Raw genomic sequence first — 27225 nt, 5'->3', positions numbered from 1 at the left:
GTGCAGGCAGGTAGTGCAGGGGTCCCCTGTGGCCATCCCCCTCTCAAACAGGTATACCGTTTTGGATACTGTTGTGGGAGATGGCTCACCAGGGGAAGGTGACAGCGGCCAGGTTCATGGCACCGTGGCTGGCTCTGCTGCACAGGAGGGCAGGAAAAAGAGTGGCAGAGCTATAGTGATAGGGGACTCAATTGTAAGGGGAATAGACAGGCGTTTCTGCGGCCGCAACCGAGACTCCAGGATGGTGTGTTGCCTCCCTGGTGCAAGGATCAAGGATGTCTCGGAGCGGCTACAGAACATTTTGGAGGGGGAGGGCGAACAGCCAGCTGTCGTGGTGCACATAGGCACCAACGATATAGGTAAAAAAGGGGATGAGGTCCTAAAAGCGGAATATAGGGAGTTAGGAGGTAAATTAAAAAATAGGACCTCAAAGGTAGTAATCTCAGGATTGCTGCCAGTGCCACGTGCTAGTCAGAGTAGAAATAGGAGGATATTTCAAATGAATACGTGGCTAGAGGAATGGTGCAAGGGGGAGGGATTCAAATTCCTGGGACACTGGAAACGGTTCTGGGGGAGGTGGGACCAGTACAAACCGGACGGTCTGCACCTGGGCAGGGCCGGGACCGCTGTCCTAGGAGGAGTGTTTGCTAGTGCTGTTGGGGAGGGTTTAAACTAAAGTGGCAGGGGGTTGGGAACCTGAGCAGGGAGAGAGAGGAAAGCGTAACAGGAAGGGACAGAAGGTATGGAGTAATAGGTAAAGTGTTAAAAAAGGAAAAAGCAGGAACTAAGCGTCACAAAACAGATTTGAAAGTTCTTTATCTGAATGCACGTAGCATTCGTAATAAAATGGACGAGTTAACGGCACAAATAACTACGTATGGGTATGATCTTGTGGCCATTACAGAAACATGGCTGCAGGGTGACAACGACTGGGAATTAAATATGCCAGGGTATTTAACAATCAGGAAGGACAGGCAGGAAGGAAGGGGAGGTGGGGTGGCTATGTTAATAAAGGAAGGAATCACTGTAATACAGAAAAATGATATTGGGACAAAGCATCAAGATAATGAAACAGTTTGGGTGGAGATAAGGAATAATAAGGGAAAAAAAACATTAGTGGGCGTAGTATATAGGCCTCCTAATAGTTGCAACTCTGCTGGAAGAAGTATTAATCAGGAGATAGTCGGGGCATGTAATAAGGGAACAGCCATAATTATGGGGGATTTTAATTATCATATTAACTGGACAAATCAAATTGGGCAGAGCAGCCTTGAGGACGAGTTCATTGAGTGCATCAGGGATGGATTTCTTGAGCAGTATGTAACTGATCCTACAAGGGGGCAGGCAACCTTGGACCTGGTCCTGTGTAATGAGTCAGGATTAATTAATAATGTCCTAGTTAAGGATCCCCTTGGAACGAGCGACCACAACATGGTTGAATTCCATATCCAATTAGAGGGTGAGAAGGTTGATTCTCAAACAAGCGTACTGAGCTTGAATAAAGGAGTCTATGATGGTATGAGAGCGGAATTGATTAAAGTGGACTGGGAAAATAGATTAAAGGGTAAGACGGTACATGAGCAGTGGTGTTCATTTAGGGAGTTATTTTACAACTTTCAAAATAAATATATTCCACTGAGGAAAAAAGGGTGTAAAAGAAATGACAGCCATCCGTGGCTAAGTAAAGAAATCAAGGATAGTATCCGACTAAAAACAAGGACATATAAGGTAGCCAAACTTAGTGGGAGGATAGAAGATTGGGAATTCTTCAAAAGACAGCAAAAAGTAACTAAAGGATTGATTAAGAAAGGGAAGTTAGATTATGAAAAGAAATTAGTAAAAAATATAAAAACAGATAGCAAGAGTTTCTATAGTTATATAAAAAGAAAAAGGGTGGCTAAGGCAAACGTAGGTCCTTTAGAGGATGAGACCGGGAAATTAATGGTGGGAAACATGGAGATGGCAAAAATGCTGAACAAATATTTTGTTTCAGTCTTTACAGTAGAGGACACTAAGAATATCCCAACACTGGACAAACAGGGGGCTCTAGGGGGGGAGGAGCTAAATACGATTAAAATCACTCAGGAGATGGTACTCAGTAAATTAATGGGACTCAAGGCGGATAAATCCCCTGGACCTGATGGCTTCCATCCTAGGGTCTTGAGGGAAGTGGCAGTAGGGATTGTGGATGCTTTGGTGATAGTTTTCCAAAATTCCCTGGACTCAGGAGAGGTCCCGGCAGATTGGAAAACTGCTAATGTAACACCGTTATTTAAAAAGGGTAGTAGGCAGAAGGCTGGAAATTATAGGCCAGTTAGCTTAACATCTGTGGTGGGTAAAATTTTGGAGTCTATTATTAAGGAGACAGTAACGGAACATTTAGATAAGCATAATTTAATAGGACAAAGTCAGCATGGCTTTATGAAGGGGAAGTCATGTCTGACAAATTTGCTTGAGTTCTTTGAGGATATAACGTATAGGGTGGATAAAGGGGAACCAGTGGACATAGTGTATTTAGACTTCCAGAAGGCATTCGACAAGGTGCCACATAAAAGATTATTACTTAAGATAAAAAATCACGGGATTGGGGGTAATATTCTGGCATGGGTGGAGGATTGGTTATCGAACAGGAAGCAGAGAGTTGGGATAAATGGTTCATTTTCGGACTGGCAACCAGTAACCAGTGGTGTTCCACAGGGGTCGGTGCTGGGTCCCCAACTCTTTACAATCTATATTAACGATTTGGAGGAGGGGAGCGAGTGCAACATATCAAAATTTGCAGATGATACAAAGATGGGAGGGAAAGTAGAGAGTGAGGAGGACATAAAAAACCTGCAAGGGGATATAGACAGGCTGGGTGAGTGGGCGGAGATTTGGCAGATGCAATATAATATTGGAAAATGTGAGGTTATGCACTTTGGCAGGAAAAATCAGAGAGCAAGTTATTTTCTTAATGGCGAGAGACTGGAAAGTACTGCAGTACAAAGGGATCTGGGGGTCCTAGTGCAAGAAAATCAAAAAGTTGGTATGCAGGTGCAGCAGGTGATCAAGAAAGCCAACGGAATGTTGGCTTTTATTGCTAGGGGGATAGAATATAAAAACAAGGAGGTATTGCTGCAGTTATATAAGGTATTGGTGAGACCGCACCTGGAATACTGCATACAGTTTTGGTCTCCATACTTAAGAAAAGACATACTTGCTCTCGAGGCAGTACAAAGAAGGTTCACTCGGTTAATCCCGGGGATGAGGGGGCGGACATATGAGGAGAGGTTGAGTAGATTGGGACTCTACTCATTGGAGTTCAGAAGAATGAGAGGCGATCTTATTGAAACATATAAGATTGTGAAGGGTCTTGATCGGGTGGATGCAGTAAGGATGTTCCCAAAGATGGGTGAAACTAGAACTAGGGGGCATAATCTTAGAATAAGGGGCTGCTCTTTCAAAACTGAGATGAGGAGAAACTTCTTCACTCAGAGGGTGGTGGGTCTGTGGAATTTGCTGCCCCAGGAAGCTGTGGAAGCTACATCATTAGATAAATTTAAAACAGAAATAGACAGTTTCCTAGAAGTAAAGGGAATTCGGGGTTATGGGGAGCGGGCAGGAAATTGGACATGAAGCTGAGTTCGGATCGGTCAATGCCCTGTGGGTGGCGGAGAGGGCCCAGGGGCTATGTGGCCGGGTCCTGCTCCGACTTCTTGTGTTCTTTAGATTTGTGGTTGGGATCAGATCAGCCATGATCTTATTGAATGGCGGAGCAGGCTCGAGGGGCCGATTGGCCTACTCCTGCTCCAATTTCTTATGTTCTTATGTTCTTATTTCCGCGGGTTGGGGATTCTAGGAGTAGGAGGCACAGTCTAAAAATTAGGGCCAGACCTTTCAGGAGCGAGATTAGAAAACATTTCGACACACAAAGGGTGGTAGAAGTTTGGAACTCTATTCCGCAAACGGCAATTGATACTAGCTCAATTGCTAAATTTAAATCTGAAATAGATAGCTTTTTGGCAACCAAAGGTATTAAGGGATATGGGCCAAAGGCGGGTATATGGAGTTAGATCACAGATCAGCCATGATCTTATCAAATGGTGGAGCAGGCACGAGGGGCTGAATGGCCTACTCCTGTTCCGATGTTCCGATATACCCATCTAACAACAATCTGTTAATGTGTTACCATTATATACCCATCTAATAACAATCTGATAGTGTGTTACCATTATATACCCATCTAATAACAATCTGTTAATGTGTTACCATGATATACCCACCTAATAACAATCTGTTAATGTGTTACCATTATAGACCCATCTAATAACAATCTGATAGTGTGTTACCATTATATACCCATCTAATAACAATCTGTTAATGTGTTAATATTATATACCCATCTAATAACAATCTGTTAATGTGTTACCATTATATACCCATCTAATAACAATCTGATAGTGTGTTACCATTATATACCCATCTAATAACAATCTGTTAATGTGTTACCATGATATACCCACCTAATAACAATCTGTTAATGTGTTACCATGATATACCCACCTAATAACAATCTGTTGATGTGTTACCATTATAGACCCATCTAATAACAATCTGATAGTGTGTTACCATTATATACCCATCTAATAACAATCTGTTAATGTGTTACCATTATATACCCATCTAATAACAATCTGTTAATGTGTTACCATTATATACCCATCTAATAACAATCTGATAGTGTGTTACCATTATATACCCATCTAATAACAATCTGTTAATGTGGTACCATTATATACCCATCTAATAACAATCTGTTAATGTGTTACCATCATATACCCATCTAATAACAATCTGTTAATGTGTTACCATCATATACCCATCTAATAACAATCTGTTAATGTGTTACCATCATATACCCATCTAATAACAATCTGTTAATGTGTTACCATTATATACCCATCTAATAACAATCTGTTAATGTGTTACCATTATATACCCATCTAATAACAATCTGTTAATGTGTTACCATCATATACCCATCTAATAACAATCTGTTAATGTGTTACCATTATATACCCATCTAATAACAATCTGTTAATGTGTTACCATCATATACCCATCTAATAACAATCTGTTAATGTGTTACCATCATATACCCATCTAATAACAATCTGTTAATGTGTTACCATCATATACCCATCTAATAACAATCTGTTAATGTGTTACCATTATATACCCATCTAATAACAATATGTTAGTGTATTACCATTATATACCCATCTAATAACAATCTGTTAATGTGTTACCATTATATACCCACCTAATAACAATCTGTTAATGTGTTACCGTTATATACCCATCCAATAACAATCTGTTAATGTGTTACCGTTATATACCCATCTAATAACAATCTGTTAATGTGTTACCATTATATACCCACCTAATAACAATCTGTTAATGTGTTATCATTATATACCCATCTAATAACAATCTGTTAACGCGTTAATATTATATACCCATCTAATAACAATCTGTTAATGTGTTACCATTATATACCCATCTAATAACAATCTGTTAGTGTGTTACCATTATATACCCATCTAATAACAATCTGTTAATGTGTTACCATTATATACCCATCTAATAACAATCTGATAGTGTGTTACCATTATATACCCATCTAATAACAATCTGTTAATGTGTTACCATCATATACCCATCTAATAACAATCTGTTAATGTGTTACCATCATATACCCATCTAATAACAATCTGTTAATGTGTTACTATTATATACCCATCTAATAACAATATGTTAGTGTATTACCATTATATACCCATCTAATAACAATCTGTTAATGTGTTACCATTATATACCCACCTAATAACAATCTGTTAATGTGTTACCGTTATATACCCATCCAATAACAATCTGTTAATGTGTTACCGTTATATACCCATCTAATAACAATCTGTTAATGTGTTACCATTATATACCCATCTAATAACAATCTGTTAATGTGTTACCGTTATATACCCATCTAATAACAATCTGTTAATGTGTTACCATTATATACCCACCTAATAACAATCTGTTAATGTGTTATCATTATATACCCATCTAATAACAATCTGTTAACGCGTTAATATTATATACCCATCTAATAACAATCTGTTAATGTGTTACCATTATATACCCATCTAATAACAATCTGTTAGTGTGTTACCATTATATACCCATCCAATAACAATCTGTTAATGTGTTACCATTATATACCCATCTAATAACAATCTGTTAATGTGTTAATATTATATACCCATCTAATAACAATGTGTTAATGTGTTACCATTATATACCCATCTAATAACAATCTGTTAGTGTGTTACCATTATATACCCATCCAATAACAATCTGTTAATGTGTTACCATTATATACCCATCTAATAACAATCTGTTAATGTGTTAATATTATATACCCATCTAATAACAATCTGTTAATGTGTTACCATTATATACCCATCTAATAACAATCTGTTAATGTGTTACCATTATATACCCATCTAATAACAATCTGTTAATGTGTTACCATTATATACCCATCTAATAACAATCTGTTAATGTGTTAATATTATATACCCATCTAATAACAATCTGTTAATGCGTTACCATTATATACCCATCTAATAACAATCTGTTAATGTGTTACTTTTATATACCCATCTAATAATAATCTGTAGTGTGTTACCATTATATACCCATCTAATAACAATCTGTTAATGTGTTAATATTATATACCCATCTAATAACAATCTGTTAATGTGTTACTTTTATATACCCATCTAACAATAATCTGTTAGTGTGTTACTATTATATACTCATCTAATAACAATTTGTTAGTATGTTACCATTATATACCCATCTAATAACAATCTGTTAATGTGTTACCATTATATACCCATCTAATAACAATCTGTTAATGTGTTAATATTATATACCCATCTAATAATAATCTGTTAATGTGTTACCATTATATACCCATCTAATAACAATCTGTTAATGTGTTAATATTATATACCCATCCAATAACAATCTGTAGTGTGTTACCATTATATACCCATCTAATAATAATCTGTTAATGTGTTACCATTATATACCCATCTAATAACAATCTGTTAATGCGTTAATATTATATACCCATCCAATAACAATCTGTAGTGTGTTACCATTATATACCCATCTAATAACAATCTGTTAATGTGTTAATATTATATACCCATCCAATAACAATCTGTAGTGTGTTACCATTATATACCCATCTAATAACAATCTGTTAGTGTGTTACCATTATATACCCATCTAATAACAATCTGTTAATGTGTTAATATTATATACCCATCTAATAACAATCTGTTAATGTGTTACTTTTATATACCCATCTAACAATAATCTGTTAGTGTGTTACTATTATATACTCATCTAATAATAATCTGTTAGTGTGTTACCATTATATACCCATCTAACAATAATCTGTTAGTGTGTTACCATTATATACCCATCTAATAACAATCTGTTAGTGTGTTACCATTATATACCCATCTAATAACAATCTGTTAATGTGTTAATATTATATACCCATCCAATAACAATCTGTAGTGTGTTACCATTATATACCCATCTAATAATAATCTGTTAATGTGTTACCATTATCTACCCATCTAATAACAATCTGTTAATGTGTTGCCGTTATATACCCATCTAATAACAATCTGTTACTGTGTTACCATTATATTCCCATCTAATAACAATCTGTTAGTGTGTTACCATTATCTACCCATCTAATAACAATCTGTTAATGTGTTGCCGTTATATACCCATCTAATAACAATCTGTTAATGTGTTACCATTATATACCCATCTAATAACAATCTGTTAATGTGTTACCATTATATTCCCATCTAATAACAATCTGTTAATGTGTTACCATTATATTCCCATCTAATAACAATCTGTTAATGTGTTACCATTATATACTCATCTAATAACAATCTGTTAATGTGTTAACATTATCTACCCATCTAATAACAATCTGTTAATGTGTTGCCGTTATATACCCATCTAATAACAATCTAATAATGTGTTACTATTATATACCCATCTAATAACAATCTGTTAATGTGTTACCATTATATACTCATCTAATAACAATCTGTTAATGTGTTACCATTATCTACCCATCTAATAACAATCTGTTAATGTGTTGCCATTATATACCCATCTAATAACAATCTGTTAATGTGTTACCATTATATACCCATCCAATAACAATCTGTTAATGTGTTACCATTATATACCCATCTAATAACAATCTGTTAATGTGTTACCATTATATACCCATCTAATAACAATCTGTTAATGTGTTACTATTATATTCCCATCTAATAACAATCTGTTAATGTGTTACCATTATATTCCCATCTAATAACAATCTGTTAATGTGTTACCATTATATTCCCATCCAATAACAATCTGTTAATGTGTTACCATTATATACCCATCTAATAACAATCTGTTAATGTGTTACTATTATATTCCCATCTAATAACAATCTGTTAATGTGTTACCATTATCTACCCATCTAATAACAATCTGTTAATGTGTTACCATTATATACCCATCCAATAACAATCTGTTAATGTGTTACCATTATATACCCATCTAATAACAATCTGTTAATGTGTTACTATTATATTCCCATCTAATAACAATCTGTTAATGTGTTACCATTATATTCCCATCTAATAACAATCTGTTAATGTGTTACCATTATATTCCCATCCAATAACAATCTGTTAATGTGTTACTATTATATACCCATCTAATAACAATCTGTTAATGTGTTACCATTGTATACCCATCTGGTAACAGTCTGTTAATCTGTTACTGTTATATACCCATAATCTAGTTATATTCTTTTAATGACTTACTGTCATAAACATACCCAATAATATCGCAGTGTTAGAATTGTTCTACGTAGCATTGTGTTCGTGCTTTATTGCTGTATACATACCACTCTCCTTGGAGGCTTTCAATGCTTGCTTCTTCCACCGGTAACACAACACAATGATGATTGTGTAGCCTAAGTACCCCGGATAGCCGCCATACCCTATGTATCCATAGCCTGCTGGGTTTGGTCTTGATGGTGCTGCTATGAATGGAATAATTTAGTAATGAATGAGCACTGTCACAGAAACACTAGAGATTTTAGCACAGAGGGAGGATGTTCCATACCCATCTAATACCCATCTTTGCTGAATTGAGACCCCCTTGGGTATTTTATAGAGTTTCATTTCCTCCTTTTCACCCAAACTAAACCCGTTTTCCAGTCCTCCCTCCAACCCACAAGACCTTTTTACATATTTTAGGCAATTATTCAGTCCTTTTTGAATGCTGTAATTGGATTTGCATCAATCACTACTTTTGGCAAATCATTCTACATTCAGAGAAAGTCTCTTCTAAACTCCCTTTTATGCTTCCAGTGCGTATTTTGTATCCAAGCAACTTGAGATAAAGGCTAACATTCCATTATTCTTTTTAATAATTTTTTGTACCTGTCCACTAGCTTTTAGTTTTTCTTTATTTGGACCCTAAGGGCCCGATATTACCATGGCGGCGGGTTCACGGTGGGGGGTCGATTGGGCGCGAGGGTAACGCGCCCGGTGAAATCAGTCTGCCCCGCGCGCAATCGCAGGCTTATTGGATCCACTTACCTGTTGTTCCGGGTTCCCCGCTGCTGAGCTGCGCAGCGGGCAGACTGCACATGCGCAGTAAGGTCTGTCAGCTGGAGGAGCTCTATTTAAAGGGGCAGTCCTCCACTGACTGATGCTGCAAGAAATAGGAAAAATTACAGCATGGAGCAGCCCAGGGGGAAGGCTGCTCCCAGGTTTAATGATGCCTCACTCCAGCTCTTATTGGATGGGGTGAGGAGGAGGGGGAGGACAGAGATCTTCCCCCCGGCGGGCGGGAGGAAGCAGCCTGCCTCTGCCACCAAGAAGGCCTCGAGGTGGCAGAGGAGGTCACCTGCACCACCAACATATCGCCCACCTGCATACAGTGCAGGAGGCGCTGCAATGACCTAAGTAGGTCAGCCAAAGTGAGTACACTTACTCATTCCCCTACACTCACTGCCCCCACCCCACATCTCCTTCTGCACTGCCAACATTACTCTGTCACATCACCCCTCACACCCACTCAAACCTCATCCTCATCTTACCTGCACATACTCACCTCGCCACTACCACTCAACCCAATCCTCATTCAATCTCACGGCTCTATCTCATACTCACCCTCTCATGCATCTCTTTCACAGTCAGCCTCACTCAACCTGCCACTACCTGTGCTGCAGCCACAGGACATGCATCACATATGTGCAGTAGGCAGCGTAAGGCAAACGTGTCGTGAGCATGAAGGGGATGCACGAGGGTGTTTGAGGGTTTGTCATGGTTTTTACTTATATTTAATTTCTGAGCAACTCACATTACATATTATATTGGCACCACTACTGCCACATCTTTGCAAATCTTGTCTGGTTTGTGCAATAATGCCCTTTCCTGAGGATCACAATGAAGACCCACACTGATGCCACCCATTGTGTCACTGCAGAGTGGGTGTAGGTGTATTTGCAGGGCTCTTATGTGCAGACGACTGAGAGACGTCGGCGATGTCCCCGGTGGCACCCTGGAAGGATGCGGAGGAGAAGTTGTTGAGGGCAGTGGTGACTTTGACAGCGACAGGTAAGAAGATGGTGCTCGGGCCAGCCGGGAGCAGCTCGGCATGAAGGAGGCTGCAGATGTCCACGACTACATGTCGAGTGACTCAGCCTCCGTGTGCACTGCTGCTCAGAGAGGTCCAGGAAGCTGAGCCTCGGTCTGTGGACCCTGTGGCGAGGGTAGTGCCCTCTGCGACGCATCTCTCTCTGCGGTTGCCCTCCCTCCTGCTGTGCAGGTGGGTGTGTCACAGCACTGTATTGTGGAGCTCCACGTGTCAGAGTGGACGGCGTGGCCGGCGAGGCTGGTGATGCTGTTCACCCTCCGAGGAGGTCATGACTGCAGCTACGGTGGCCCCCATCCGAGATGTGCATCTGAGGGGGTCCGCAAAGTAGGTACATGTGTCTGGACCCCGGGGTAAGTGTGCAGGTTGGTGAATTTTGTTGTTAGGAGGAGGGTGGTGGAGGCCAAATTTTGTCCAAAGTGACAGAGTGGCCTCCTGCAATGAGTGAGGGTCTTCCCCCCCCCCCACCTGTCAAATGGACCTTTGCAGCTGCCACAGGCTGATGGCTGCAACACGTCCATTTCAACTAGGAGTGTTTCCCCCAGTACGGGAAACAGTCCCAGTTGTTTGCAACATCCAATCCCTCCTAAAATATCACATTAATCAGGTCTCTAAACGACTTGAAATACCTAGACAAATACCTTAAGTGGTTGCCGCTGGCTTTAATTGCCGGCGGGAGTCCCACATGCGGGGGCTGCGCACGCATGTCAGCGCGTCAGTGGGGAACCCGGAAATGGAGCAGGTTGGAGCCGGGCTCCTGACCCACCCCGGGAATCCCCGATTTTCGTAGCCCCCCCGCCAGGAACGCACCCGATCGCGGGTGTGAAAATAGAGCCCTAAATCTCTCTGCTCCTCCACAGTTCCAGCTTCTTGCCATTTAGAAAATACTCTGATCTTTCTTAGGTCCTCTATCCTTAATTATAGACTCCAGTAATTTTCCGACAACAGATGTTAGGCTAACTGGTCTATAATTCCCTGGTTTCCCTCTTTCAACTTTTTTAAATAGCGGAATGAGATGTGCAATTTTCCCAGGAATCTCTACTAGGGCCTCAGCTTTTCACTATATTTATAAATGATTTCGATGAAGGAAATAGTCTAACCACCTCCCCTTGACATTCAACGGCATTACCATCGCCGAATCCCCCTGCCACAGTTTTTGCCCACTCACTTTGTCCCTTTGTAACTCTCTCCTCCCATCTATATTATTCATTTTGCCACCTAACTTGGTATCATCAGCAAACTTGGATATACAGATCTCTATTTTTTTTATTCGTTCACGGGATGTGGGCGTCGCTGGCGAGGCCGGCATTTATTGCCCATCCCTAATTGCCCTCGAGAAGGTGGTGGTGAGCCGCCTTCTTGAACCGCTGTAGTCCGTGTGGTGACGGTTCTCCCACAGTGCTGTTAGGAAGGGAGTTCCAGGATTTTGACCCAGCGACAATGAAGGAACGGCAATATATTTCCAAGTCGGGATGGTGTGTGACTTGGAGGGGAACGTGCAGGTGGTGTTGTTCCCATGCGCCTGCTGCTCTTGTCCTTCTAGGTGGTAGAGGTCGCGGGTTTGGGAGGTGCTGTCGAAGAAGCCTTGGCGAGTTGCTGCAGTGCATCCTGTGGATGGTACACACTGCAGCCACAGTGCGCCGGTGGTGAAGGGAGTGAATGTTTAGGGTGGTGGATGGGGTGCCAATCAAGCGGGCTGCTTTATCTTGGATGGTGTCGAGCTTCTTGAGTGTCGTTGGAGCTGCACTCATCCAGGCAAGTGGAGAGTATTCCATCACACTCCTGACTTGTGCCTTGTAGATGGTGGAAAGGCTTTGGGGAGTCAGGAGGTGAGTCACTCGCCACAGAATACCCAGCCTCTGACCTGCTCTCGTAGCCACAGTATTTATATGGCTGGTCCAGTTCAGTTTCTGGTCAATGGTGACCCCCAGGATGTTGATGGTGGGGGATTCGGCGATGGTAATGCCGTTGAATGTCAAGGGGAGGTGGTTAGACTATTTCCTTCATTGAAATCATTTATAAATATAGTGAAAAGCTGAGGCCCTAGTAGAGATTCCTGGGAAAATTGCACATCTCATTCCGCTATTTAAAAAAGTTGAAAGAGGGAAACCAGGGAATTATAGACCAGTTAGCCTAACATCTGTTGTCGGGAAATTACTGGAGTCTATAATTAAGGATAGAGTAACTGAACACCTTGAAAATTTTCAGCTGATCAGAGAGAGCCAGCATGACGAACCTGATTGAATTTTTTGAAGAGGTGACTAAAGTAGTGGACAGGGGAATGTCTATGGATGTTGTTTATATGGACTTCCAGAAGGCATTCAATAAAGTCCCTCACGAGAGACTGTTAACTAAAGTTGAAGCTCATGTAATTGAGGGCAAATTATTGACCTGGTTAGGAAATTGGCTGAACGGCAGGAGACAGAGAGTTGGGATAATGGGCCGGTACTAAAATTGGGAAGATTTGGGAATATTCTTTTCATTAAAAGTTCATCTGATTCTCTTATTTCTCCCTTTCTCTACCCATTTCATGTTCTATTTAGCCCCAAACAATGAGTCAACTGAAAATGTCACAGTGGTAGAGTGCATGATTTCAGCCTGGTAGACTAGAAAGAGGCGACAGATATGGGAAAAAGAAACAGAATTTTGAAACAAATCCATTATCCAAATCAAGCCGTGCACCTCTCTGTACCCAAGAGCAGCAAGGACGGTACTTTGAAGAGGTCACCTGCCTGCCCTCTAAGCCTAGAAATAGTGCTAGTCATAAGAGCTGAAGAACCTAAAAGGAACAAGGAGAAAAATTAAAGCTTTAAAAAAAAACAGGGATTTAATTAAAAAAGTGTAAACACACATGGAAAACTCCACTATAAGCAGTGTTGGGTAGCAATAATTTAAAAGGGCAAGCCTGGTTCATGGCACGAATGGTTATCTGAGCCTCTTGATTTGGGCAAGTATTCTTCTAGTTCACTCTAAGCCATCCTACTATTTTCTGAGGAAGATGTGACTAGTGGTGTCCCACAGGGATCTGTGTTGGGGCCTCAACTATTCACTGTATTTATTAACAACTTAGATAACGTGATAGAGAGCCACATAACAAAGTTTGCCAATGATACAAAGATAGGCAGCATTGTAAGCAGTGTCGATGGAAGCATAAAATTACAGAGAGATATTAATAGATTAAGTGAATGGGCAAAATTGTGGCAAATGGATTTCAATGTAGGCAAGTGTGAGGACATCCACTTTGGACCTAAAAAGGATAGACCAGAGTACTTTCTAAATGGTGAAAAGCTCGAAACAACAGAGGTCCAAAGAGACTTAGTGGTCCATGTACATAGATCATTAAAATGTCACGGACAGGTACAGAAAATAATCAAAAAGGCTAATGGAATGCAGGCCTTTATATTCTAGAGGGCTAGAATACAAGGGAGTAGAAGTTATGCTACAGCTATACAAAGCTCTGGTTAGACCACACCTGGAGTACTATTTTCAGTTCTAGGCACCACAACTTAGGAAGGATATGTTGGCCTTGGAGGGAGTGCAGCGCAGATTTACTAGAATGATACCTGGACTCCAAGGGTTAAATTACAAGGAGAGATTACACAAACTAGGGTTGTGTTCCTTGGAATTTAGAAGATTAAGGGGTGATTTGATTGAAGTTTCCAAGATATTAAGGGGAACAGATAGGGTGGATGGAGAGAAACTATTTCCGCCGGTTGGAGAGTCCAGGACCAGGGGACAAAAATTAGAGTCAGGACTTTCAGGAGTGAAGTTAGGAAACACTTCTACATGCAAAGGGTGGTAGAAGTTTGGAACTCTCTTCCGCAAACGGCAGTTGATGCTAGCTCAATTGTTAATTTTATATCTGAGATTGATAGATTTTTTCTTAACCAAAAGGTATTAAGGGATATGGGGCTAAGGCAGGTATATGGAGTTAGGTCACAGATCAGCCATGATTTCATTGAATGGAGGAACAAGTTTGAGGGGCTGAATGGGCTACTCCTGTTCCTATGTTCCTATAAATCCATGCTAGCTCTCTCTCTGCTCAGTCACTCCGTCCATAATAACAGATTCTAGTGACTTCCCCACATCAGATGTTAGACTAATAGGCAAGGTTTTTCTCATGTTCCCTTTTGCAGCTCTTACTACTTTCTTAGTATCCATTTGCTGTTCTTTATATCTCACACAGCCCACAGAATCTCTACTGGTCTTGGATTTAACTACTACCATTACCTGATCTAATCCTTTTTAACATTTTGATCACCTCTGAAACCAGTTTGAGGGGAACACAGTCTTAGTTTCTCCAGCCCTCATTCCTGGGATCAGTGATTCACTTTCTGCAGAGCTATAGGGCCAGATTTTGCCATAAAATAACAGTGAGACTAACAACGATCACCGTTTATTTATGTGCAAATCCAATCCGGCCAATTACCGCCCCTTCAGTCTACTCTCAATCATCAGCAAAGTGATGGAAGGTGTCGTTGACAGTGCTATCAAGTGGCACTTACTCACCAATAACCTGCTCACCGATGCTCAGTTTGGGTTCCGCCAGGACCACTTGGCTCCAGACCTCATTACAGCCTTGGTCCAAACATGGACAAAAAAGCTGACTTCCAGAGGTGAGGTGAGAGTGACTGCCCTTGACATCAAGGCAGCATTTGACCGAGTGTGGCACCAAGAAGCCCTAGTAAAATTGAAGTCAATGGGAATCAGGGGGAAAACTCTCCAGTGGCTGGAGTCATACCTAACACAAAGGAAGATGGTAGTGGTTGTTGGAGGCCAATCATCTCAGCCCCAGGACATTGCTGCAGGAGTTCCTCAGGGCAGTGTCCTAGGCCCAACAATCTTCAGCTGCTTCATCAATGACCTGCCCTCCTTCATAAGGTCAGAAATAGGGATGTTCGCTGATGATTGCACGGTGTTCAGTTCCATTTGCAACCCCTCAGATACTGAAACAGTCCGTGCCCGCCTGCAGCAAGACCTGGACAACATCAAGGCTTGGGCTCATAAGTTGCAAGTAACATTCACGCCAGACAAGTGGCAGGCAATGACCATCTCCAACAAGAGAGAGTCTAACCACCTCCCCTTGACATTCAACAGCATTACCATCACCAAATCCCCCACCATCAACATCCTGGGGGGTCACCATTGACCAGAAACTTAACTGGATCAGCCACATAAATACTGTGGCTACTAGAGCAGGTCAGAGGCTGGGTATTCTGCGGTGAGTGACTCATCTCCTGACTCCCCAAAGCCTATCCACCATCGACAAGGCACAGGTCAGGAGTGTGATGGAATACTCTCCACTTGCCTGGATGAGTACAGCTCCAACAACACTCAAGAAGCTCGACACCATCCAGAACAAAGCAGCCCGCTTGATTGGCACCCCATCCATGACCCTAAACATTCACTCCCTCCATGACCAGTGCACCGTGGCTGCAGTGTGTACCACCAGAAAAAGTAGCAAGCCTGAGGGTTGGGAGCAGTTTAGAATTCAGCAAAAAAGGACCGAGATTGATTAAGAGGGAAAAATAGAGTATGAGAGTAAACTTGCATGGAACATAAAAGCAGACTGTAAAAGCTTCTACAAGTATGTAAAAAGAAAAAGATTAGTGAAGACAAATGTAGGTCCCTTACGGTCAGAAATAGGAGAATTTATAATGGGGAACAAGGAAATGGCAGAGCAATTAAACAAATACTTTGGTTCTGTCTTCACGGAAGAGGACACAAATAACCTCACAGAAATGCTAGGGAACCAATGGACTAGTGAGAAGGAGGAATTAAAGGAAATTAGTATTCGTAAAAAAAGCAGTACTGGAGAAATTAACGGGACTGAAAGCTGATAAGTCCCCAGGGCCTGATAATCTGCATCCCAGAGTACTGAAAGAGGTAGCTATGGAAATAGTGGATGCATTGGTTGTCATCTTCCAAAATTCTATAGATTATGGAACAGTTCCTGCAGATTGGAGGGAAGCAAATGTAACCCCACTATTTAAAAAAGGAAGAAGAGAGAAAATAGGGAACTACAGGCTGGTTAGCCCAACATCAGTAGTGGGGAAAATGCTGGAGTCTATTATAAAGGATGTGATAACAGGACACTTAGAAAATGTCAATGGGATTGGACAAAGTCAACATGGATTTATGAAAGGAAAATTGTGTTTGACAAACCTACTGGAGTTTTTTGAGGATGTAACTGGTAGAATAGATAAGGGAGAACCAGTGGATTTGGTTTATTTGGATTTTTAGAAGGCCTTTGATAAAATCCCACATAAGAGGTTAGTGTGCAAAATTAAAGCACATGGGATTGGGGGTAATAAATTGATATGGATTGAAAATTGGTTAACAGACAGGAAACAGAGAGTAGGAATAAATGAGTCTTTTTCAGGGTGGCAGGCAGTGTCTAGTGGGGTACCACAGGGATCAGTGCTTGGGCCCCAGCTATTGACAATATATATCAATGATTTGGATGAGGGAACCAAATGTAATATTTCCAAGTTTGCTGACGACACAAAACTAGGTGGGATCTTGAGTTGTGAGGAGGATGCAAAGAGGCTTCAAGATGATTTAGACAAGTTGAGTGAGTGGGAAAATACATGGCAGATGCAGTATAACATGGGTAAATGTGAAGTTATCCACTTCGGAAGGAAAAACAGAAAGGCAGAGTATTATTTAATTGGTGATAGATTGGGAAATGTTGATGTACAAAGGGACCTGGGTGTCCTTGTACACCAGTAACTGAAAACAAACATGCAGGTGCAGCAAGCAGTTAGGAAGGCGAATGATATGTTGGCCTTCATTGCAAGAGGATTTGAGTACAGGAGCAAGGATGTCTTACTGCAGTTATACAGGGCCTTGGTGAGACCACACCTGGAGTATTGTGAGCAGTTTTGGTCTCCTTACCTAAGAAAGGATATACTTGCCATAGAGGGAGTGCAGCGAAGGTTCACCATACTGATTCCTGAGATGGTATGAGGAGAGATTGGGTCGACTCGGCCTGTATTCACTTGAGTTTAGAAGAATGAGAGGGGATCGCATTGAAATGTATAAAATTCTGACAGGGCTAGACAGACTGGATGCAGGGAGGATGTTTCCCCTGGCTGGGGGTCCAGAACGAGGGGTCACAGTCTCAGGATACGGGGTAGGACATTTAGGACTGGGATGAGGAGAATTTTCTTCACTCAGAGGGTCGTGAACCTATGGAATTCTCTACCACAGAAGGCTGTGGAGGCCAAGTCACAGAATATATTTAAGAAGGAGATAGATAGATTTCTAGACACAAAAGACATCAAGGTGTATGGGGAGAGCGCGGGAATATGGTATTGAGATAAAGGATCAGACATGATCATATTGAATGGCGGAGCAGGCTCGAAGGGCCGAATGGCCTACTCCTGCTCCTCTTTCCTATGTTTCTATGTTTCATCCAAAAGTTGCACTGCAGCAACTCGCCAAGGCTTCTTCGACAGCACCTCCCAAACCCGCGACCTCTACCACCTAGAAGGACAAGGGCAGCAGGCACATGGGAACAACACCATCTGCACGTTCCTCTCCAAGTCACACACCATCCCGACTTGGAAATATATCGCTGTTCCTTCATCGTCGCTGGGTCAAAATCCTGGAACTCCCTTCCTAACAGCACTGTGGGAGAACCTTCACCACACGGACTGCAGCGGTTCAAGAAGGCGGCTCACCACCACCTTCTCAAGGGCAGTTAGGGATGGGCAATAAATGCCGGCCTCGCCAGCGACGCCCACATCCATGAATGGATTTTTTTTTAAATCGGGAAGTTGCTGTACCAGGTTACATGCTCCTCCAAAAGCTGCGTGCAAACGGCATCTCGACGTCTGACTCCCCGTTTAAACTGAACGGTGTGAAATTCTTGTACTTACCTGATAGATACGGACTAAAGTCTCCAAAAAAAGTTAAGTGAAGTCATTTCAAGTCTAAGTACCATTTTAACAGTGTGGTAAGTCTTAATTACTGCCAAACAACCTCTCTGGCACTGAAAATTAACTTTAACAAGCATAGAGTCACATTCCTTCAGATTTTATTTATTGTTGGACATTAAAAAAAATTTTAATCAATTATTTTTTTAAAACTTTGTCTTTGTCTCTTTTATCTCTGTCTGATTCATTCTTTCTTACCCTCTTTTATTTCTCTTTCTGTACCTGATTTGACATTGAATTCACTATTCTAACTTACACTTCCTGGTTCAGACTGCACTGTTATGAACGATGCTTCATTCTGTTTGATTAAGGAGATACACAGCTGCTTGTCCTGTTCACACAGATCCCAGATGCCCTGGAGAGGGCACCCTGCCATTTGGATCTCTAATTTACAGGAACTTGCCGTGCAAAAGTTCATAGAAAGTCTATGGCCAAGTGCAAGTCCAACGAACGGCAGGCACCGCTCAAAGCAAAATCCAGCCCGTTACATCAAGCACCAGCGCAGCCAAAACTGCACTCGGTATTAATATAGAGCCTTTATATAGCATCTTTATTGCAGACAAATGTCCCTAGGCACTGCACAGAGGTGTAAGCAGAAAGAATGAAAAGGACAGGTGACCAAAAGCTTGGTCAAAGAGGATGGTCTTAACGAAGGTCTTCGAGGAGGATGAGGATGTAGAGAGGTAGAGAGATTTAGGGAGGAAATGTCAGGCCATGGGGCCTAGGCAGCTGAAGGCACGGCTGCCAACAGCGAAGCAAAGGGAAAGAGCACAAGAGCCCAGAGTCAGAGGAACCAAGAGTTTTCAAGGGTATGGGGGTGGGGGGAGTTGTAGGGCTGGAGGGGGTTAGTGAGATAGTGAGATAGGGAGGGGCAAGGCCATGGAGGGATTAGAAAACAAGAATGAGAATTTTAAAATTGAGGCGTTACCAGATCGGGAGCCAGTGTAGGTCAGCGAGCACAGGGGGTGATATGCAGGGCAATATGCATGCAGTCAATGGCACCCTGCACCATGGGGAAGCTAGCTAGCAATGCGGGTGAACCCTTGTGCTCGCTCGTTCTGCTTGTCTCTGTGGAGGGGGAAGGTGATGAACCTGTTCCTCATGTGGTACAGTGCGTCTGTGACCTCCCTCATGCAGCAGAGCATGCATACTGCGAGATGTTGCACATGTCACCTGCAGAGGCCTGAAATGCTCCTGAGCCCTAGAAATTCAGCACCACGGTGACCTTCACAGCCCCAGGCAATGCTGTCCTCGCCCTGCTCTGAGGCTGCAATTGTGGTCGCACCCAGTTGACAGATCTCGGTGACGGCTTCCTTGGTGAACCTCAGGCATAGGATGCAATCCTCCTTGGTCATATTGAGGTAAGAGAAGGCCCTCATTGGGTAGGGCCTCCTGCTTAGTGCCCTGCGCCTCCTCGTCCTCCGTCTCCTCGCAGGGTGGCCTCTCTGCATGCTCCCTGTCGTGCTCAATGCCCAGTGGGAGCCCTAGCAGACTGCCCATGGTTGCCAGGAATGTTGTTCAACCACGGCTGTAACTTTCCGACCCGTAAGGCAGTACCTGCTAAACACTCTCAAATGTACTTCAGGAACTCTCAGTAAGAATAGGGAGCGTCAAAAAACACTTCCTACTCCACCAGCAGCCAGAAGCAATAATCCAGCAACTAACCTGCAACACCTGCATGGACCCTTTAAATAGTGCTGGTGGGGGTCCTTCAGGCACTCTAAGACACGTTCAGATGGTCGGGGTTATGACTGTGCGTTGAGTTGAGCGTTAAGGTCCAAAATGGTGTCTATCGTTTTAAATCAGCGTTGCACACCGATTGCATGCATTTTCTCCCTACTTTACATGATTCCAGCGTTCGGTATTTGCGCCTGCGCTATCTCCTATACCAAGATGGCTTCCAGCACAAGTCATGCTGGAAACGTGCATGTGCATCCAAGACGCCATCTTGAATGTCAGAGAGGCCGTGTAGTGCCGAAACAACGGGCACTACATGGCCCAATTCAGCACCCACTACGTTTAACTCAACTTACGAGATCCAACAGAAGTGAATGACTGAGTGAGACACTTACAGCAGAGTTGTAAAACAAAGTCCTTGTGTTTGTTGCTGATGCGGTTTGTTACGTTGCACCTGTAAGTGCCGACGTCTGATTGCTGCACATTTAGCACGGTCAGTGAGCTGTTGTTCTGCGACAGGTGGTAGTTCACTCCATGTGACAGAGGCATGTCACATCTGTACCAGTTGTAATGTATGATATTCCCCTCCAGGGCCGAGCAATGCAAGGTCACATTGTTTCCTGTCTGAGGAGCCTCTGGAACTATTTCAATTTGTGGAATAGACACAGGGTCTGTGTAAATAAACACACAATATATAAACCAGAGACTGGCAAAAGTAGGCAAATATTATAAAGCACCTCCATGAGGGACTGGAAGAAACACTGAGAAGAAATATAAATACACAACCTCCAGGCAACAGCTGATGTAATGGGAGTAATTTTAAGCTAACGTATCCATCTGGGAACTGACGGGACTGGATGTCACACTGGTTTTACACTCCGCCCTGATTTTACTCCCCACTGAAGTCACTGAGTGGAGCAGGGTGGGGGGGTAAAACTGTTTCTCTACTCGACCCCTGGGTTTCCCGCCCAGTGAGTTAGGTTACCCCCTAAATCTTTATTTAGTAACAGATAACTTCCACAATTAAATCGTTCCACTTTATAGAAATCTGCAGGAAGAAACAGCTATAATCTAAAAATGCAAAAACTGGGCTTTCTGAGCATTTTAACAATGCAAGTTAATGGGTATTTGAAATTAAGAGGAAGAGAATCAGATGGTGAAACTTGTCACTCGAATGGAAATGGGGAGGAAACCAGGGAGAGTGATGAACTTAAGTCAGAAACTAGAGTCTTAAACTTAAATAAAGCCAATTACATAGGCATGAGGGGCGAGTTGGCTAAGAAATTGGATGAAAGGGTTTGACGGTAGATAAGCAATGGCAAAAATTTAAATAAATATTTTAATATTTTAATATTCTCAATGAATATATATTCCATTGAGAAATAAAAATTCCACAGGAAAAGTGATCCATCTGTGGCTAACTATAGAAGTTAAGGACAGTATTAGATTAAAAGAAAAGGCCTATAATGTTGCCAAGAAGAGTAATAAGCCTGAGGATTGGGAGAGTTTTAGATGACCAAAAAAATGATTAAAAAGGAGAAAATAGAATATGAAAGTAAACTAGCAAGAAATATAAAAACAGATTGTAAGAACTTCTGCAAGTGTGTAAAAAGGAAGAGAGCAGCAAAAGTAAACATTGGGCCCTTAGAGGTTGAGACAGGAGAAATTATAATGGGGAATCAGGAAATGGCAGAGACGTTAAACAAAAATTTTGTATCTATCTTCACAGTAGATGACAGAAAAAGCATACCAGAAATAGTGGGGAACCAAGGGGATAATGAGAGTGAGGAACTTAAAGTAATTAGTATCAGTAGAGAAAGAGTACTGGAGAAATAATGGGTCTAAAAGCTGACAAATCTCCTGGACCTGATGGCCTACATCGGAGAGTTCTAAAAGAGGTGGCTGCAGAGATAGTGGATGCATTGGTTGTGATCTTCCAAAATTCCCTAGATTCCAGAACGGTCCCAGCGGATTGGAAGGCAGCAAATGTAACCCCGCTATTCAAGAAAGGAGGGAGAGAGAAAACAGGGAACTACAGGCCAGTTAGCCTGACATCAGTCGTCGGGAAAATGCTGGAATCCATTATTAAGGAAGTGGTAACAGGGCACTTAGAAAATCATAATATGATTAGGCAGAGTCAACATGGTTTTATGAAAGGGAAATTGTGTTTGACAAATTTATTAGAGTTTTTGAGGATGTAACTAGCAGGATAGATAAAGGGGAACCAATGGATGTCGTATATTTGGATTTTCAAGAGGCATTCAATAAGGTGCCACATAAAAGGTTGTTTAACAAGATAAGAGCTTGTAGGGTTGGGGGTAATATATTAGCATGGATTGAGGATTGGTAAACAGACAGAAGACAGAGTGGAGATAAACGGGTCATTTTCAGGTTGTCAGGCTGTAACTAGTGGGGTGCCAAAAGGATCGGTACTTGGGCCTCAGCTATTTACAATCTATATTAATGACTTAGATGAAGGGACCGAATGTAATGTATCCAAGTTTGCTGACGATACAAAGCTAGGTGGGAAAGTAAGCTGTGAGGAGGACACAAAGAGTCTGCAAAGGGATATAGACACGTTGGGGGTGATTTAAAACCACAAGAACAGGTGGGTTGGGAGTGGGTGGGAGTTGAAAATAGTTGTTTTTTTCGGTCGCAACCGCAAAATTTTGCAGACTTTCCCAGTGGGAAGCTTGTACTTTTACGCACCAACATTAAACCCGGAAATAAAGCCGGGTTGCGGTCGCGACCCAAAAAACAAGTGACTAAAGTAGTGGACAGGGGAATGTCAATGGATGTTATTTATATGGACTTCCAGAAGGCATTTGATAAAGTCCCGCATAAGTGACTGTTGGCTAAGATAGAATCCCATGAAATCGAGGGAAAAGTACGGACTTGGTTAGGAAGTTGGCTGAGCGAAAGGCGACAGAGAGTAGGGATAATGGGTAGGTACTCACATTGGCAGGATGTGACTAGTGGAGTCCCATAGGGATCTTTCATGGGGCCTCAATTATTCACAATATTTATTAACGACTTAGATGAAGGCATAGAAAGTCTCATATCTAAGTTTGCCGATGACACAAAGATTGGTGGCATTGTAAGCAGTGTAGATGGAAACATAAAATTACAAAGCGATATTGATAGATTAGGTGAATGGGCAAAACTGTGGCAAATGGAATTCAGTGTAGGCAAATGTGAGGTCATCCACTTTGGATCAAAAAAGGGTAGAACAGGGTACTTTCTAAATGGTAAAAAGTTAAAAACTGTGGATGTGCAAAGGGACTTCGGGGTTCAGGTACAAAGATCATTGAAGTGTCATGAACAGGTGCATAAAATAATCAACAAGGCTAATGGAATGCTGGCATTTATATCTAGAGGACTAGAGTACAAGGGGGCAGAAGTTATGCTGCAGCTATACAAAACCCTGGAACAGTTCTGGGCACCGCATCTTTGGAAGGACATATTGGCCTTGGAGGGAGTGCAGCGTAGGTTTACTAGAATGATACCCAGACTTCAAGGGTTAAGTTACGAGGAGAGATTACACAAATTGGGGTTGTATTCTTTAGAGTTTAGAAGGCTAAGGGGTGATCTGATCGAAGTTTATAAGATATTAAGGGGAACAGATAGGGTGGATAGAGAAACTATTTCCGCTGGTTGGGGATTCTAGGAGTAGGGGGCACAGTCTAAAAATTAGAGCCAGACCTTTCAGGAGCGAGATTAGAAAACATTTCTACGCACAAAGGGTTGTAGAAGTTTGGAACTCTCTTCTGCAAACGGCAACTGATGCTAGCTCAATTGCTAAATTTAAATCTGAGCTTTTTGGCAACCAAAGATATTAAGGGATATGTGCCAAAGGCAGGTATATGGAGTTAGATCACAGATCAGCCATGATCTTATCAAATGGCGGAGCAGGCTTGAGGGGCTGAACGGCCTACTCCTGTTCCTATGTTCCTATGTACCCCCTTTAAGTGAGTGAGCAAGAAGGTGGCAGATGGGGTATAATGTGGGGAAGTGTAAGGTTATTCATTTTGGTAGGAAGAATAGAAAAACAGAATATTTTTTAAATGGTGAGAAACTAATAAATGTTGGTGTTCGGAGAGATTTGGGTGTCCTCGTACAAGAATCACAAAATGTTAGCATGCAGATACAGCAAGAAATTAGGAAAGCAAATGGCACGTTGGCCTTTATTGCAAGGGGATTGGAGTACAAGAGTAAGGAAGCCTTACTACAAATTATATGGCTTTGGTGAGACCTCACCTGGAGTACTGTGTACAGTTTTGGTCTCCTTATCTAAGGAAGGATATACTTGCCTTAGAGGCGGTGCAACGAAGGTTCACTAGATTGATTCCTGGGATGAGAGGTTTGTCCTATGAGGAGAGATTGAGTAGAATGGGCCTATACTCTCTGGAGTTTAGAAGAATGAGAGGTGATCTCATTGAAATGTATAAAATTCTTGGAGGCCTTGACAGGGTAGATGCTGAGAGGTTGTTTCGCCTGGCTGGGGAGTCTAGAACTAGGGGGCATAGTCTCAGGATAAGGGGTCAGCCATTTAGGACTGAGATGAGGAGGAATTTCTTCACTCAGGGGACTGTGAATCTTTGGAATTCTCTACCCCAGAGGGCTGTGGATGCTGAGTCGTTGAAAATATTCAAGGCTGAGATCGATAGATTTTTGAACCCTAGGGAAATCAAGGTACACGGGGATCGGGCGGGAAAGTGGAGTTGAGGTTGAAGATCAGCCATGATCTTATTGAATGGCGGAGCAGGCTCCAGGGGCCGTGTGGCCTACTCCTGCTACTATTTCTTATGTTTCCTATGTTTCTTAGATATACACAGGAGCAGGTCTGATGGTGCTCAGCAAACCCTTGGACAGAGACCAGCATCAGGTAGGGATTCAACATCGTGACCCACACCCCCTCATACATTACCTCACTATCAATAATTATTTATCTTCTGTGGGGGAGGGGTCGACATGTGAAGGGCACAGAGTTCAATAATTAGCTGAAAAAGGTAAACCATGAATATAAGGGAGGGGAGGGGAAACAGCTGGAATGTAAAGTTGGCCAGGGGAAGGGCTGGAATCTAAAGGCAGCAGGGGAAACAGTTGGAATATAAGGCGGGGGGGCAGAGGAGCGGCTGGAATATAAGGCGGGAAGATAAAACAGCTGGAATATTAGGGAGGCAGGGAAAGGGCTGGAATATAAGGGGGGGTCAGGGGAAGGGGTGGAATATAAAGGGGGGTCAGGGGAAGGGCTGGAATATAAGGGGGGGTCAGGGGAAGGGGTGGAATATAAAGGGGGGTCAGGGGAAGGGGTGGAATATAAGGGGGGGTCAGGGGAAGGGGTGGAATATAAAGGGGGGTCAGGGGAAGGGGTGGAATATAAGGGGGGTCAGGGGAAGGGTTGGAATATAAGGGGGGGTCAGGGGAAGGGGTGGAATATAAAGGGGGGTCAGGGGAAGGGGTGGAATATAAGGGGGGTCAGGGGAAGGGCTGGAATATAAGGGGGGGTCAGGGGAAGGGCTGGAATATAAGGGGGGGTCAGGGGAAGGGGTGGAATATAAAGGGGGGTCAGGGGAAGGGGTGGAATATAAGGGGGGTCAGGAGAAGGGTTGGAATATAAGGGGGGGTCAGGGGAAGGGTTGGAATATAAGGGGGGTCAGGGGAAGGGGTGGAATATAAGGGGGGTCAGGGGAAGGGTTGGAATATAAGGGGGGGTCAGGGGAAGGGGTGGAATATCAGGGGGTCAGGGGAAGGGGTGGAATATAAGGGAGGGTCAGGGGAAGGGGTGGAATATAAGGGGGGTCAGGGGAAGGGCTGGAATATAAGAGGGGGTCAGGGGAAGGGGTGGAATATAAGGGGGGTCAGGGGAAGAATATCAGGGGGGGTCAGGGGAAGTGGTGGAATATAAGGGGGGGTCAGGGGAAGGGGTGGAATATAAGGGGGGTCAGGGGAAGGGCTGGAATATAAGAGGGGGTCAGGGGAAGGGGTGGAATATAAGGGGGGTCAGGGGAAGAATATCAGGGGGGGTCAGGGGAAGTGGTGGAATATAAGGGGGGGTCAGGGGAAGGGTTGGAATATAAGGGGGGGTCAGGGGAAGTGGTGGAATATAAGGGGGGGTCAGGGGAAGGGTTGGAATATAAGGGGGGGTCAGGGGAAGGGCTGGAATATAAGGGGGGGTCAGGGGAAGGGGTGGAATATAAGGGGGGGTCAGGGGAAGTGGTGGAATATAAGGGAGGGTCAGGGGAAGGGGTGGAATATAAGGGGGGTCAGGGGAAGGGCTGGAATATAAGAGGGGGTCAGGGGAAGGGGTGGAATATAAGGGGGGTCAGGGGAAGAATATCAGGGGGGGTCAGGGGAAGTGGTGGAATATAAGGGGGGGTCAGGGGAAGGGTTGGAATATAAGGGGGGGTCAGGGGAAGTGGTGGAATATAAGGGGGGGTCAGGGGAAGGGTTGGAATATAAGGGGGGGTCAGGGGAAGGGCTGGAATATAAGGGGGGGTCAGGGGAAGGGGTGGAATATAAGGGGGGGTCAGGGGAAGTGGTGGAATATAAGGGGGGGTCAGGGGAAGGGCTGGAATATAAGGGGGGGGTCAGGGGAAGGGCTGGAATATAACGGGGGGTCAGGGGAAGGGGTGGAATATAAGGGGGGGGTCAGGGGAAGGGGTGGAATATAAGGGGGGGTCAGGGGAAGGGGTGGCATTGAAAGGGATGCAGGGGAAGCAGGATCGGATTGCAGGTCCACATGGGCGGAGTGTGACCCCCGTTACCCCTCCCTCAGAGTGAGAATTGACCCCCTGTT

General features: G+C 43.0%; 1 protein-coding gene across 2 annotated transcripts in view; it reads right to left on the bottom strand.

The window, feature by feature from the left end:
* The window catches only part of LOC137305031 (HEPACAM family member 2-like), a 114065-nt gene that overhangs the window by 5463 nt on the left and 81377 nt on the right, over window positions 1-27225 (bottom strand). Inside the window, exons 3-4 of one of the 2 annotated variants that reach the window (XM_067973798.1) lie at window positions 20822-21097; window positions 9050-9184 (exon numbers count right to left, since the gene is read on the bottom strand). In XM_067973798.1, coding sequence (XP_067829899.1) covers window positions 9050-9184; window positions 20822-21097 — 411 coding nt within the window. Of the gene's footprint in view, window positions 1-9049; window positions 9188-20821; window positions 21098-27225 lie in introns of both variants that reach the window. The other variant, XM_067973797.1, reaches the window with a different exon arrangement.

The sequence above is a fragment of the Heptranchias perlo genome, chromosome 39 (genome assembly GCF_035084215.1).
Source record: "Heptranchias perlo isolate sHepPer1 chromosome 39, sHepPer1.hap1, whole genome shotgun sequence".
NCBI lineage: Eukaryota > Metazoa > Chordata > Chondrichthyes > Hexanchiformes > Hexanchidae > Heptranchias > Heptranchias perlo.
Note: the sequence above shows the minus strand (reverse complement) of the source record. Positions and strands in the feature narration are given on the sequence as shown.